Below are 11,484 nucleotides of genomic sequence, written 5' to 3'. Positions count from 1 at the left end.
CAGGAAGTCAACTACTTCGTGCTCTTCGATCCTTTGATAAGGACCTGCTTCCACCCATTTGAAAAAATAGTCAGTTAAAATTAAAAGAAACCTTACCTTTCCAGGAGCCGGTGGTAGCGAGACGACGATGTCCATCACCCATTTCATGAATGGCCATGGGGACAGAATTGAATGCAGTAGTTTCGCTGGTTGATCTACTAGTGGTGCTTGGCGTTGGCACTTATCACATTTTCGCACAAAGTCCTGGGCATCTTGTTCCATACGGGGACAATAATACCCCGTCCGGACTAATTTCAGCACCAAAGAATCTGCGCCCGAGTGGTTGCCGCATATTCCTTCATGGATTTCTCTCATTACGTAGTTGGCTTGTGATGCTCCTAAGCATCGGGCCAGCAGGCCTTGGAATGATTTTCTATACAATTGGCCTTTGTCGAAGCTGTATCGCGCGGTTTTGGTGCGCATCATTTTTTATGCTTTGGGGTCTTTGGGCAGTTTCTCGTGCTCGAGATAATCAATTATCTCGTTTCTCCAGTCCCAGACTAGATTGGCCGAATTCACCTCATAATATCCATTCGTGTCCAAGGCTGAGTTCATCAGTTGAACTACCGCCCCCGATTCTGGTCCTTGAATTTTTGTCGATGAGCCCAGATTTGCTAATGCATCTGCTTCCGCGTTTTCTTCCCTCGGGATGTGGGTTATTGACCACTCTCGGAATCGTGATAACAAGGCCTTAACCTTTACCACGTATTGTTGCATTCGCTCATCTTTGGTGTCAAAAATTTTGTAGACCTGATTTATCACCAGCTGCGAGTCACATTTGATGTTGATGGCTTCGGAGTCGAGCACCCGGACCAATTCGAGCCCTACAATCAAAGCTTTGTATTCTGCTTCATTGTTAGTTAAATTAACCGTCCTGAAGGCTTGCCTTAAGGTTTCCCCCGAAGGTGTGACTAGGACTATTTCGAGCTCGGACCCTTTCACATTTGAAGCTCCGTATGTGAATAAGGTCCAAACTCCCGATGCCGGTTCTGACACCATTATTGCCTCTTTGGCAGCCAGAGGCAATAGTCCCGGGCTGAAATCGGCCACGAAGTCAGCCGGGACTTGTGATTTAATCGTTGCCCTTGGCTTATATTCTATGTCGAACTCGCTCATTTGAACGACCCATTTGGCCAATCTACTCGAGAGCTCGGGTTTATGGATTATATTCCTGAAAGGAAAAGCAGTCACCACCTTTATCCGGTGGCATTAGAAGTAGGGCCTCAGCTTTCGGGTGGCTACCACGAGAGCTAAGGCCAACTTTTCCAGATGTGGCTAGCGTGTTTCTGCTCGAGTTAAAATTTTACTAACGTAATATGTGGGGAATTGTGTATATTTTTCCACCTGGACTAAAACTGTGCTTACCGCAACTTCTGAGACCGCCAGGTAGACCAACAATGTTTCTCCTTCTTTAGGTTTCGAGAGCAACGGAGGGCTTGACAAGTATTTCTTCAATTCTTTCAAGGCTTGTTGACACTCTGGCGTCCACTCGAAGTTGTTTTTCTTTTTGAGCAGTGCGAAGAAACGATGACACTTTTTCGATGACTGGGAAATGAACCTGCTCAAAGCCGTTAATCTGCCTGTGAGTCTCTATACTTCATTTACGTTGAATAATTGATCCGGGATGTCCTCAATGGCCTTAATTTTGTCGGGATTTACCTCAATTTCTCTTTGTGAGACCAGGAATCCTAAGAATTTACCTGATCCGACCTCGAGTAAGCTACATATTATGCTTTCTCAGTGTGTCAAACGTTTCTTGCAGATACCTCAGGTGGTTACCTGCATACAGAGACTTAACGAGCATATCGTCTATATATACCTCCATAGTTTTTCCTATTTATTTTTCGAATATCTTATTTATGAGCCGTTGGTAAGTGGCTCCGGTATTTTTTAATCCGAAGGGCATTACATTTTAACAATACGTACCAAAATTTGTTATAAACAAAGTCTTTTCCCGGTCTTCCGGGTTTATCTTGATTTGATTGTACCTGGAATAGGCATCGAGAAAACTCATTAACTCGTTCCCGGCCGTAGCGTCGATCATTTGATCGATATTTGGCAATGGGAACAAGTCCTTTGGGCATGCCTTATGAAGATCTTTATAATCTACGCACATGCAAAATTTATTATTCTTCTTAGGAACTACTAACACATTAGCTAGCCAGCCCGGATATCTTACCTCTCGGATTGAACCAATCTTAAGTAGACGGGTTACCTCTTCTCTGACGAATTTATTCCTTGCTTATGCAATAAGGCACTTCTTTTTCCTTACCGGAGGTATGCTCGGGTCCAAGCTTAAATTGTGCATGGCTATCTCTGTTGGGATTCCTGTCATATCCTCGTGCGACCATGCAAAACAATCTGCGTTAATTTTAAGAAATTTAATAAAATCTGACCTGAGCTCTGGGTGTAGTCCTGTTCCCAAATGGAATTTCCTTTCTGAGAATTTTTTAAACAGTGTAACCTGCTCTAGTTCTTCTACCTTGGATTTCATCGCGTCCGTTTCTTCTGGTACTTAGAAGTACCTTTGGACTTGATATTGCTCCGACTTCTTTATCTCCGGGGAAACTCCCTCTGGTTCGGGGGCGGAAGCCGGTTCCGATAACTGCTATGTCGCAGGTTCCTTTCCTTTGCTATGGGAGATCGATATCATGTTCATCTTTCTTGCGGCCGGTTGATCACCTCTCACCTGTTTGATCCCCTCGGGTGTGGAAAATTTCAGCAATTGGTGGTACGTCGAAGGCACAGCTTTCATCTCGTATAGACACAGCCTTCCCAAGATGATATTATAGCCCATGTCTCCATCTATTACTTCAAAGAGAGCCGTCTTTGATATGCCCTCGGCCTCCGTGAGCAGTAAAATTTCCCCTGGGGTTGTCATGCTTGCGAGGTTGAATCCAGCAAGGAGCTTTGTCACCAGGATGATGCTCCCGGTGAGTTTAGCTTGATCCAGAACTCTCCATTGTATGATATTAGCGGAACTTCCTGGATCCACTTAAATACGTTTAATTTTAAACTTTAACACATTTAAAGAGATTACCAGTGCGTCATTGTGCGGCAGTAGTAGTCCATCCATATCTTCATCCGTGAACGGGATATCATCTTCCCGGAGCCTCTTGTTATGGGTTATTGAGATTTTTGTCTTCTTTGCGGATGAGAAGGTGATCCCATTGATCTCATCCCCTCTGAAGATCATGTTGATCGTTTGGCGTGGAGGTTCCTTTCCTGATTTTGAGGTTTGCGCATCGCCCATGTCCCGGCCATAGTTGTTTTTGGCTTGGTCACTCAATAATTCTATGAGGTGACCATTCTTTAACAGCGTTGTCACTTCTTTCTGGAAGTGCCGGCAGCCCCCAGTCCGAAGCCATTAGTGTCGTGGTATTCACACCATAAATTTGAGTTCCTCTAGTCGGGATCGGACCTCATAGGTCTCGGGAATCGTGCTCTTTGATATCTCTCATAGCCGACACTAACTCCACCACGCTGACGTTGAAGTTATACTCTGATAACTTTGGATAAGAAGAATCTCGTGGTCCCGAGATTTCACTATCCTGCATCGATCTGTTGTTCCGCCCCCGATCAATCCTCCTATCAATGGTAAACTTTTCCGATGTCCGGAAGCTCCTGTCACGACCTTCTGTCTGCTCTTAGGGCGAAAACCGGCCCGTTGAGGTCTGCCTATCTGAGTCAATACCATCTTTTATTTTTTTCCCATTCTTCTCCGGTCCTTTGGTCGATGACGCAAAGACAACATGATCGTCTTCGATCCTTATTTTCGACTCGTACCGGTTGTGGACATCCGCCCAAGTCGTTGCTTGAAACTCAAGCAAGCTTTCCTTCAGCTTTCGGAAAGCATCTGAATTCCTCGGGTTTAAACCCTTAGTGAACGCTTCAGCTGCCCATTCATCCGGGACTGCCGATAATAACATCCTTTCCTTCTGGAACCGGCTAACGAATCTTCGTAATAACTCAGATTCTCCCTGCGCGATCCTGAATATGTCGGCCTTTTGGGCTTATACCTTTCTGGCACCGGCATGGGCCTTGATGAACGAATCCGCGAGCATTTCGAAGGAATCTATGGAATGCTCGGAAAATAATGAGTACCATGTCAAGGCTCCCCTCGTGAGAGTCTCACCAAATTTCTTCAATAACACGGACTCGATTTCCTGAGGAGCCAGATCATTTCCTTTTACCGTCATTTTGTAGGTGGTGATGTGCTCTTGTGGATCTGAGGTCCCGTCGTATTTTGGTACTTCAGGCATTCTGAATCGCTTTGGGATTAATTCCGGGGCCGCAATCGGTATGTACGGTAATTAGATATACTTCTTCAAACTCGGGCCTTTTAATACTGGAGGTACTCCCGAGATTTGGTCCATGCGGGCATTTACTTCATTTATGAACCGCAAGAGTTCCTTCTTGAACGGATCTTTATCGCTGTTGAGGCTAGATCTACTCCCCCCAGCCCCGTCGGAGCCAACTTCGCCTCTGGGAGTGTTGTTGTCGATTCTCTGCGTTGTTTGGTTCGTAGGAACAACGGGAGGAACTAGATCTCGCCTGTTTGCATTATTTGAAGCGCCTGATAGCGCCTATTTTAACTCCGTCATAACCTGATCCTACCGCGTGAGGTGGTCTAGAATGATTACATGTTGCTATTGCATGATCCTTACCGCGTCTGCTACGTGCCCCTGGTCAGCATCATCTAGAGTCGCCTCCAGTACTTGTCTGGGGTACCGCCCGTCATACACCGGTGTGGCATCTTCTCCCTCATTACGAGTGTCGCTGATTGAGTCCTCAAAATGGGGGTATTCCCCTTGAACCTCAGGATTGCTAGTGTTATTAATGGTATTAATTGCCATTCTTTGTGATTTTGCTAAGACAAGAACGATCAAAGCTTGTGAGTGAAAAAGGTAAGGATCAACTTAACCACACGACTGTCTAGGCCCCACGGTGGGCGCCAAACTATTTACCTGAAAAATAGTACAGTTGAATTTGTTTATGGTTTCTAGACAGATGAATCAATTTGATCCCAGAAGATAATGAATTAATCATTTTGGATCCAAGATACTTAGCTCAAAATGTAGATAAAATGATAGATTTGGAGAGCCCGGGAACAGAGTTTTCGGACACAATGATAATAAGACCAACAAGCGAGAGAGAGAAACATGGTATCAAAATGCTGTATAGGATATCTCCAATGTAATCCAGAAAAAATCGGTCACTTACAATGATCGTTGAGCCCATTATTTATAGCTCAGTGGGCATAATGGTCGGGGCCACCACTAATGACAATTATTGGAGTGTGATAATGGAAGCCTAATAGTAAACATAAATGCCCAACTTTCTTTAATGAGCTGTTACTCTTTAATGCTGTGGAATATTCATCATTAAATACCACCGGACGTAGCATGCTTAATGCGTTTATGAACTTGCCTTTCTCGGTGATACACGAGGTAGTTGTGTCCGTTTTTCCGTCTCCCGATTTTGATTCCACGTGTCCCTTTTTGGTGGCGGCATACCGTAATGTATTCAACCCAATACAGTAGCTTGTCCCCTATTTAAGACTAACATATATTCTTTAATAACTTATTTAAACAGAAGCTAAGCATAATAAGATGAAATATATCTTGCAATCAATGTTATTAAATTATTTTAACAGGTACCAAATTTAAAATAAAAAGTACCGGAAGGAGTAATTTTCAATGGCTCCTTCCTTCCACTTCTTGCAACTGGAGGGATACTCTGGTCATTCAAACTCCGAATGAAAGGCTAAATTAGTCATTTCATTTGTCTCTTTCAACTGATTTGATCTCAACTTCACGCATCATTCATGAATCCCTCCCATTTCACCCAGCGCCAGAGAATCAAATCATTACCATACGTGGACCCCACCCAAAGCACTAAAATCGTAAAATCGCCGTAGTAATTAATAACTCGCCGATCTTTCCTCTTTCCGGCTCGGCTTGTCAAAATACACGCTGGCAACTTATGTAAGAAACACTTTGGCCACGTAGATGACACGTGGGATTATCGGCCTTTTGATCCAACGGCGGGGAAAATCACGTTGCTCTAGTCCGTAGATAATGCGATGACGTAATAATTAATATATTCCTTATAAAACGCAGAAAAAGAGAAAACAGAACTCAGTGTGTGTGTGTGTGTGACTGACCGTTTTGTGAAATCTTCTGAGAATCGGGTAATCAGAAGCGAAAGCTTCGGTTTTTCCGTTTGTTAAGCAGAAATATTCTCAGCTCTAAAATCGTTACTATGAATTGCAACAGATTATAAGCTGGATTTTTCATCATTCTCTGGAAATGAGTAAGTAATTGCAATGTGTTCTGGTTTCCTTATTTTCTGCATTTTTTTAATTTTGTTATGTCGATCTGAAAGAGTGAGATTCTTATTTTCTGAGATAGTACGAAGAAAATGTACCTACAATCCAAATAAAAAAGCAGAAATGTTAATTTCAGTACAAATTGTTGATTTGTGATAGTTATGGATATTAATTTATTAAATGTATTGAGATTGGTTATAAGTACGCTTTTTCTATTTTTATTTGATGTGAGTACTTTGCGTGTGCTTTGTTTTTCTCTCTCTTTCTTTCTTTTTCTGGTGTTTGATGAGTGAGTGAGTACAACTGCGACAGAACCCGATTCGTTTTGTACATAATAAAAGGAAAGGACCCAATTCACTTTTCTTCTGGTAAAAATCTTTTTTAGTACCATTTTTCTGTTGTTTACTGTAACTTTTTACCTCTTCTTCTTCTTCAGCTCCTTCTTCTAAATTGTTAGTTACTGTAAAACCCAAAAACCTCTGATTTGTAGGTTCTGGTTATTTTAGATTTACTACAAAAAGCTCTGTAATTTGGAGGTTTTCTTCTGTTTAAATTATTGTAACAGACGCGAGGCTATTTGGTGGAAGCAAATTGGTAATGCTAAAGCTGTGAAGTGTAAATTTGATGAATATGAAAATTTTAATTTTAACGCAATTGCTTTTTAGTCTTTCAGTATTAAAAGATCAACGGTTACTAAACAACAAAAACCATCAATGTATGTATTGTCTGTTTCTGTAAATATTCTTTTATTCTTATTTCATTCATCTGTATTTTTTGGTGTTTGCAAGGTTGAGTAACGCGTGTCGTATTGCATTCCACCTTTTTCCTTCTTTTTTTTTTTTTTTTAATCTCTTCTTTTTCGTTATCTGTTAGTAGTTCTTTATCCTTCTTTTTCTCTTGAGTTTTCTTATAAGTTCTGTTTTCTCTCAATTGGCTCTGATAATATTACTGGGTTTTGCTTTGAAGGTTTAGATTGTAATGAAGAAAATGTCATAAATTGAAGAAAACAAAGGTGAAAATGAACAACACTGACATGAGTTGTTTAAGGTCCGAAGCTGATGATGAGATTCATTCTAATGGTGCTGTTAGGAAGCGGTTTAGATTTCCCAAAAAGGTGGGAAATTTTAGCTCAATTAGTATATCAATCTATAATTGGAAATATTGTAAATAATATTTAGTCTTATTTAATTGTAAAATCTTTTGAATTTGCAGTTTTTTGATGAGTGTAATGGAGTAGATCATGCTTCTGTTCCTAGGAAACTACGTTCAGGTATTTTTTTTTTTTTTTAGTGATTTCAATTTGGAAATTAATCACTTGCTTATGTTTGTTTACTGGAATAGTTCTGTGTTAATTGGAGTCAGTGCTTGGTAATTAGTACATTTGTTGCTTTCTTTTTTTAATTATAGTAATTTCCGTTTCACTTTTTCTTTCTTTTTAAGCATGAGAACTTAATAGGTATTCAATCTGCAATTGGGTGATTGCACATGCTAAGTTTCTTATTTTACTCTCGTGTAAAGTTAAAAAGTATTTCTTGTTTAAGTAACACTGTGGACTTTGAATTAATCATAAAGTTTTATATAAGGATCAAACAATTTTAACTCTGTTAAGAGAATTTATTTCTGTTTGTAGCTATCAAGAAGAGAAGTTGCCAGTCCATCACTCCGCCTTTGCCAGTTTCCAAAAAGCTGAATTACATGTTAGATGGAGTTGAAACACTAAGGAAAGATGTCAACAAGTCCAAGCTTAATTTGGTTAGAGACTCGTAAATTTTGCAGCTTTTTTCGTTTACTATAGATCTCTTTGCCTCTATGGTTCCTTCATCAAACAATTGAATAATGTGCAATTCAATGAAAAAAAAAAAAAAAAAAAACATACCCAGTGTAGTCCCACAAGTGTGGTCTAGGGAGGGCAGAGTGTACGCAGACCTTAACCCTACCTTTAATATGCAATTCAATGGAAATTTTAAATTGATAAAAATTCTTAATGCAGACTCGGTGTTTAAAGGAGCTTGAAGGGCCAATCACCAAAGATGAAGAAGAAGTGGCTGAAACCTTAAATGCTTTGGCTGGTATGATCCCAGACACTGGTACCTCGAGCTTAAGCAAAATAAATAGTCAACTGTCAGAAGTGAAATCAGCGTTAAAAGAAGCTGAGGCTTCTGTGATTGCAAATGAAGGTCTGCTTGTTTATTCTTTGTTTATGTGTTAGTATCTTCCATAATTGGTCATTTGTTAAACAAAGTACATTTCATGAATGGTGTAGTGGTAGGGGAAGAGCAGGAGATAATGACAACTAGCTCCCAATTCAATGATGAAGTTTCTAAGCAGTTTCCAGAAGTGGCTGTTTCAGCTGGAGAAGCTGCCAAATTAAAATCATCTGAGGATGCTTCCCAGTGTGATACATCCATCAGCACAGAGCAACTTGAAATTTCATTGCAACCAGTAGGTTTCTTTTGGACATTTTTATGTATGGTTAATACGTGACATAGATGTTGATCTTACATTTCTTCTATTTAGGTTGTTGCCTGTGGATTTCAAGCCAACCAACTGAACACGCTCAAGGAGAAGAGGAATAATGGTATACCCTGCAAGTTACCAATTTTCTAATGAATATTTGTACATATATCAGAGACAGTGCCATCCAAATTATCGTATTAATATCTACACATAACAGAAATGTCGTTTTTCTTTATCAGGTTCATTGTTGTGGCCAGGCTTGTCTGCAGGAGGGTCGCCTTGTTTGGACAAATTTGGTTTTTTACAACAGTAATTTCCCATTTCTTACCACACTCTTTCTTTTGCCTACAAATATTATTTGGCCTCTCATGCACTGAGTAATGATAGGTATCCAATTGCCAAATTTCCTGCGTGGTTTGGAAGCACTGGCTCTGATGCTCAAGCTCAAAATGCAGAGTCTTCTCTCCCAGCCGTGAAGGTGTTGTAGCTTTTTGATATGGTTTTCAGTTACTCTTATGTACTTTATTTACGTTCTGAACAATTATGAGGATCACTGATTTGATTTGATTCTGCAGGATTCTCAAGTTCCACTTGATTTGAAAAAATCATTTAAGAGGTGTGCTGCTCATGTTTATATAAGTCAGCTGATTAAAGTCTTACAGACTGCTGCAAGAGAAGACACCATCTCCTCGCATCCTTCTCAGTTGTCATCCCACGATGGATCAACGCAAGGGACTCTCCTAATTCAGAACTGCCTAACTGGAAAGGTGAATGATATGCATGGCATTGTTTCTACTGGCAGCATTGCCTGCTCTACTACTGAGAAGAATCAAACTGAAGTTAGAAATGCAATCCTTTTGCACCAAAGACTCCTTCAAGAGCAGCAACAAGCTTCTACAACATCTGGGGTCAATTTTTTAGTAAAGCAGGTTAGTTATATTCAGTAATGTATGATATTCTTCATTGATATGCAATAACAATCAACTTTCTGTAATGGCAGAACTTAGATTTCCTGTCATTGTCAGCTAGAAGTTACGTGATGAAAGGTGCTAACGGTGCTAATATTGCTGGTCATAACCTTGAAGCGCCCCTAACCTCACAGGACCATCCAGCCATGCATTTCTTGCTGCCCCAGAATGGTTATTCATCTACATCTTTCCGTTTCCATCCTGCAACAACATCAGCTCAGCAGGTGACTTCTAGTTTTTTTTTGTTTTATTATAAAGAGCAGGTGGCTTCTAATTAAAATTACTTTGCTGCATTTAAGCATAACTAGTTTGCCAGAGCTTCAGTTTCTTGAATTAGACCATTCTTAAGGTACTTGCACATTGTTTGGGTTGATCTCAGCTTGTGAAATGTGCTTCCACTTAACCGCTTTTGCAATCCACAAGTAAATAGAATGCTTAGGTATCTTTATGTATCAGTACTCGGACAGTACATACTTAAATCTGGACCCTTTGGTTGCCTTGATTATGTAAAACAACACAATGCCAGTGGGTGGATCTGCCACAGCCATGAACGGACTATAAACAGTAGTTTATGCAAAGACACCCGCCCAGGCAAATACATATCTATGTGTTTATATACCAATACATACAAAAGCTTATGTTAGAGAACAATATCGGTATAATTGTGTGATCAGCTGCATTTTACTGGTCAGCATCTTTTAAAAAAGGATTTGGGAATAAGTCAGTTTATGTGGTGACACTACTAATTAATACATTGCTTAGAAGATTAAGGCGATTCTTTTATGGCTAAGTTGCAGGTTCTGCTGCCTCCATATCTTGGAGGTGCATCAACTCGTCCTTCACTTGAAACTGCTATGTCCTTGCCAAGACAAACATCGCAGCAGAATGAACTACACAACGCTCATTTCACTGCTCAATACAAGTTTGCAGTCTCTACCTCACAAATGCGAGACTGGCAAAATGCAGGGCGACAAATGCCTATCTTTGGACCTTCTCAAGCTCAATTTACAGCTTCTTCCTCCTCCATGGAAGCACTTTCTTCCAAGCATGCTCCAGTTTTTCTGAATGAGCAGGAGCTTATGTCCATTTCTTTGTCACGAGCTACTTCAAGGAACAGAGGACCATATTACCTTTTCCCTTCTGGCTACGAGGGAAATGGACATGGACTCTACCCCAATAAGGTGCCTTCAATGCAGCTGCTGTGCAATGGTCATCTTTAAGATTGAGAGCCAGGGGACAATATTACCAATATCAAGATTATATTAGGCCTCCTGCAAATCATAATTGATTTATTCTTTTCTTTGCTTATGGACAAGACTAAGTGTTCATTCTGTTTAATGAATATATTAAAAGGAGGATCAACAAGAAGGGAGAATTATAGTAAATTTAGTGTTCCTTGTTGGATGCTGTGTCCTAGTATAATATCACATATTAAAGGTTGCATATTATGTTTCACTTTCAATTAATTATTGTGGAACTTCTTGGAAGAGGTTTTCTTCTTCGTTTTTCGCCCAGAAGGATTCAATGGAAAGAAAATTCATGTGTCAGAAGTAACTTGGAACAGACTATTTAACTACTCACATACGAAGGGGAATAAAAAGAAATAGGATGAAATAATTTCATGCTGCTTTAAATTTCTTTCAACAAGCTACTCGTTCTAAAAAGACTGCTCTTTGGTTCTCTGCTCCT

At 40.3% G+C, this 11,484-nt stretch overlaps 1 protein-coding gene across 5 annotated transcripts; it reads left to right on the top strand.

The window, feature by feature from the left end:
* Positions 1–6,181: 6,181 nt before the first annotated feature.
* Positions 6,182–11,257, top strand: LOC104111001 (uncharacterized). Of its 5 annotated transcripts, none has more exons than XM_018775885.3 (12): positions 6,182–6,354; positions 7,337–7,484; positions 7,583–7,640; positions 8,001–8,122; positions 8,361–8,547; positions 8,634–8,812; positions 8,888–8,948; positions 9,067–9,136; positions 9,215–9,305; positions 9,403–9,756; positions 9,828–10,019; positions 10,593–11,257. In XM_018775885.3, exons 2-12 carry the CDS (start codon positions 7,389–7,391, stop codon positions 11,013–11,015), a joined length of 1,833 nt encoding a protein of 610 aa, XP_018631401.1. In that variant the 5' UTR covers positions 6,182–6,354; positions 7,337–7,388; the 3' UTR covers positions 11,016–11,257. The 5 variants fall into 5 exon arrangements, with proteins under 5 accessions (XP_018631401.1, XP_018631404.1, XP_018631403.1 ...); XM_018775888.3 differs by lacking the exon at positions 10,593–11,257 and adding an exon at positions 10,175–10,325 and having other exon boundaries at positions 9,828–10,061; XM_018775887.3 differs by lacking the exon at positions 6,182–6,354 and adding an exon at positions 6,721–6,738.
* Positions 11,258–11,484: the final 227 nt, after the last annotated feature.

The sequence above is a fragment of the Nicotiana tomentosiformis genome, chromosome 4, assembly GCF_000390325.3.
Source record: "Nicotiana tomentosiformis chromosome 4, ASM39032v3, whole genome shotgun sequence".
NCBI classification, from domain to species: domain Eukaryota; kingdom Viridiplantae; phylum Streptophyta; class Magnoliopsida; order Solanales; family Solanaceae; genus Nicotiana; species Nicotiana tomentosiformis.
The sequence above is the reverse complement of the archived record's forward strand: the minus strand, read 5'-3'. Positions and strand labels throughout refer to the sequence as shown.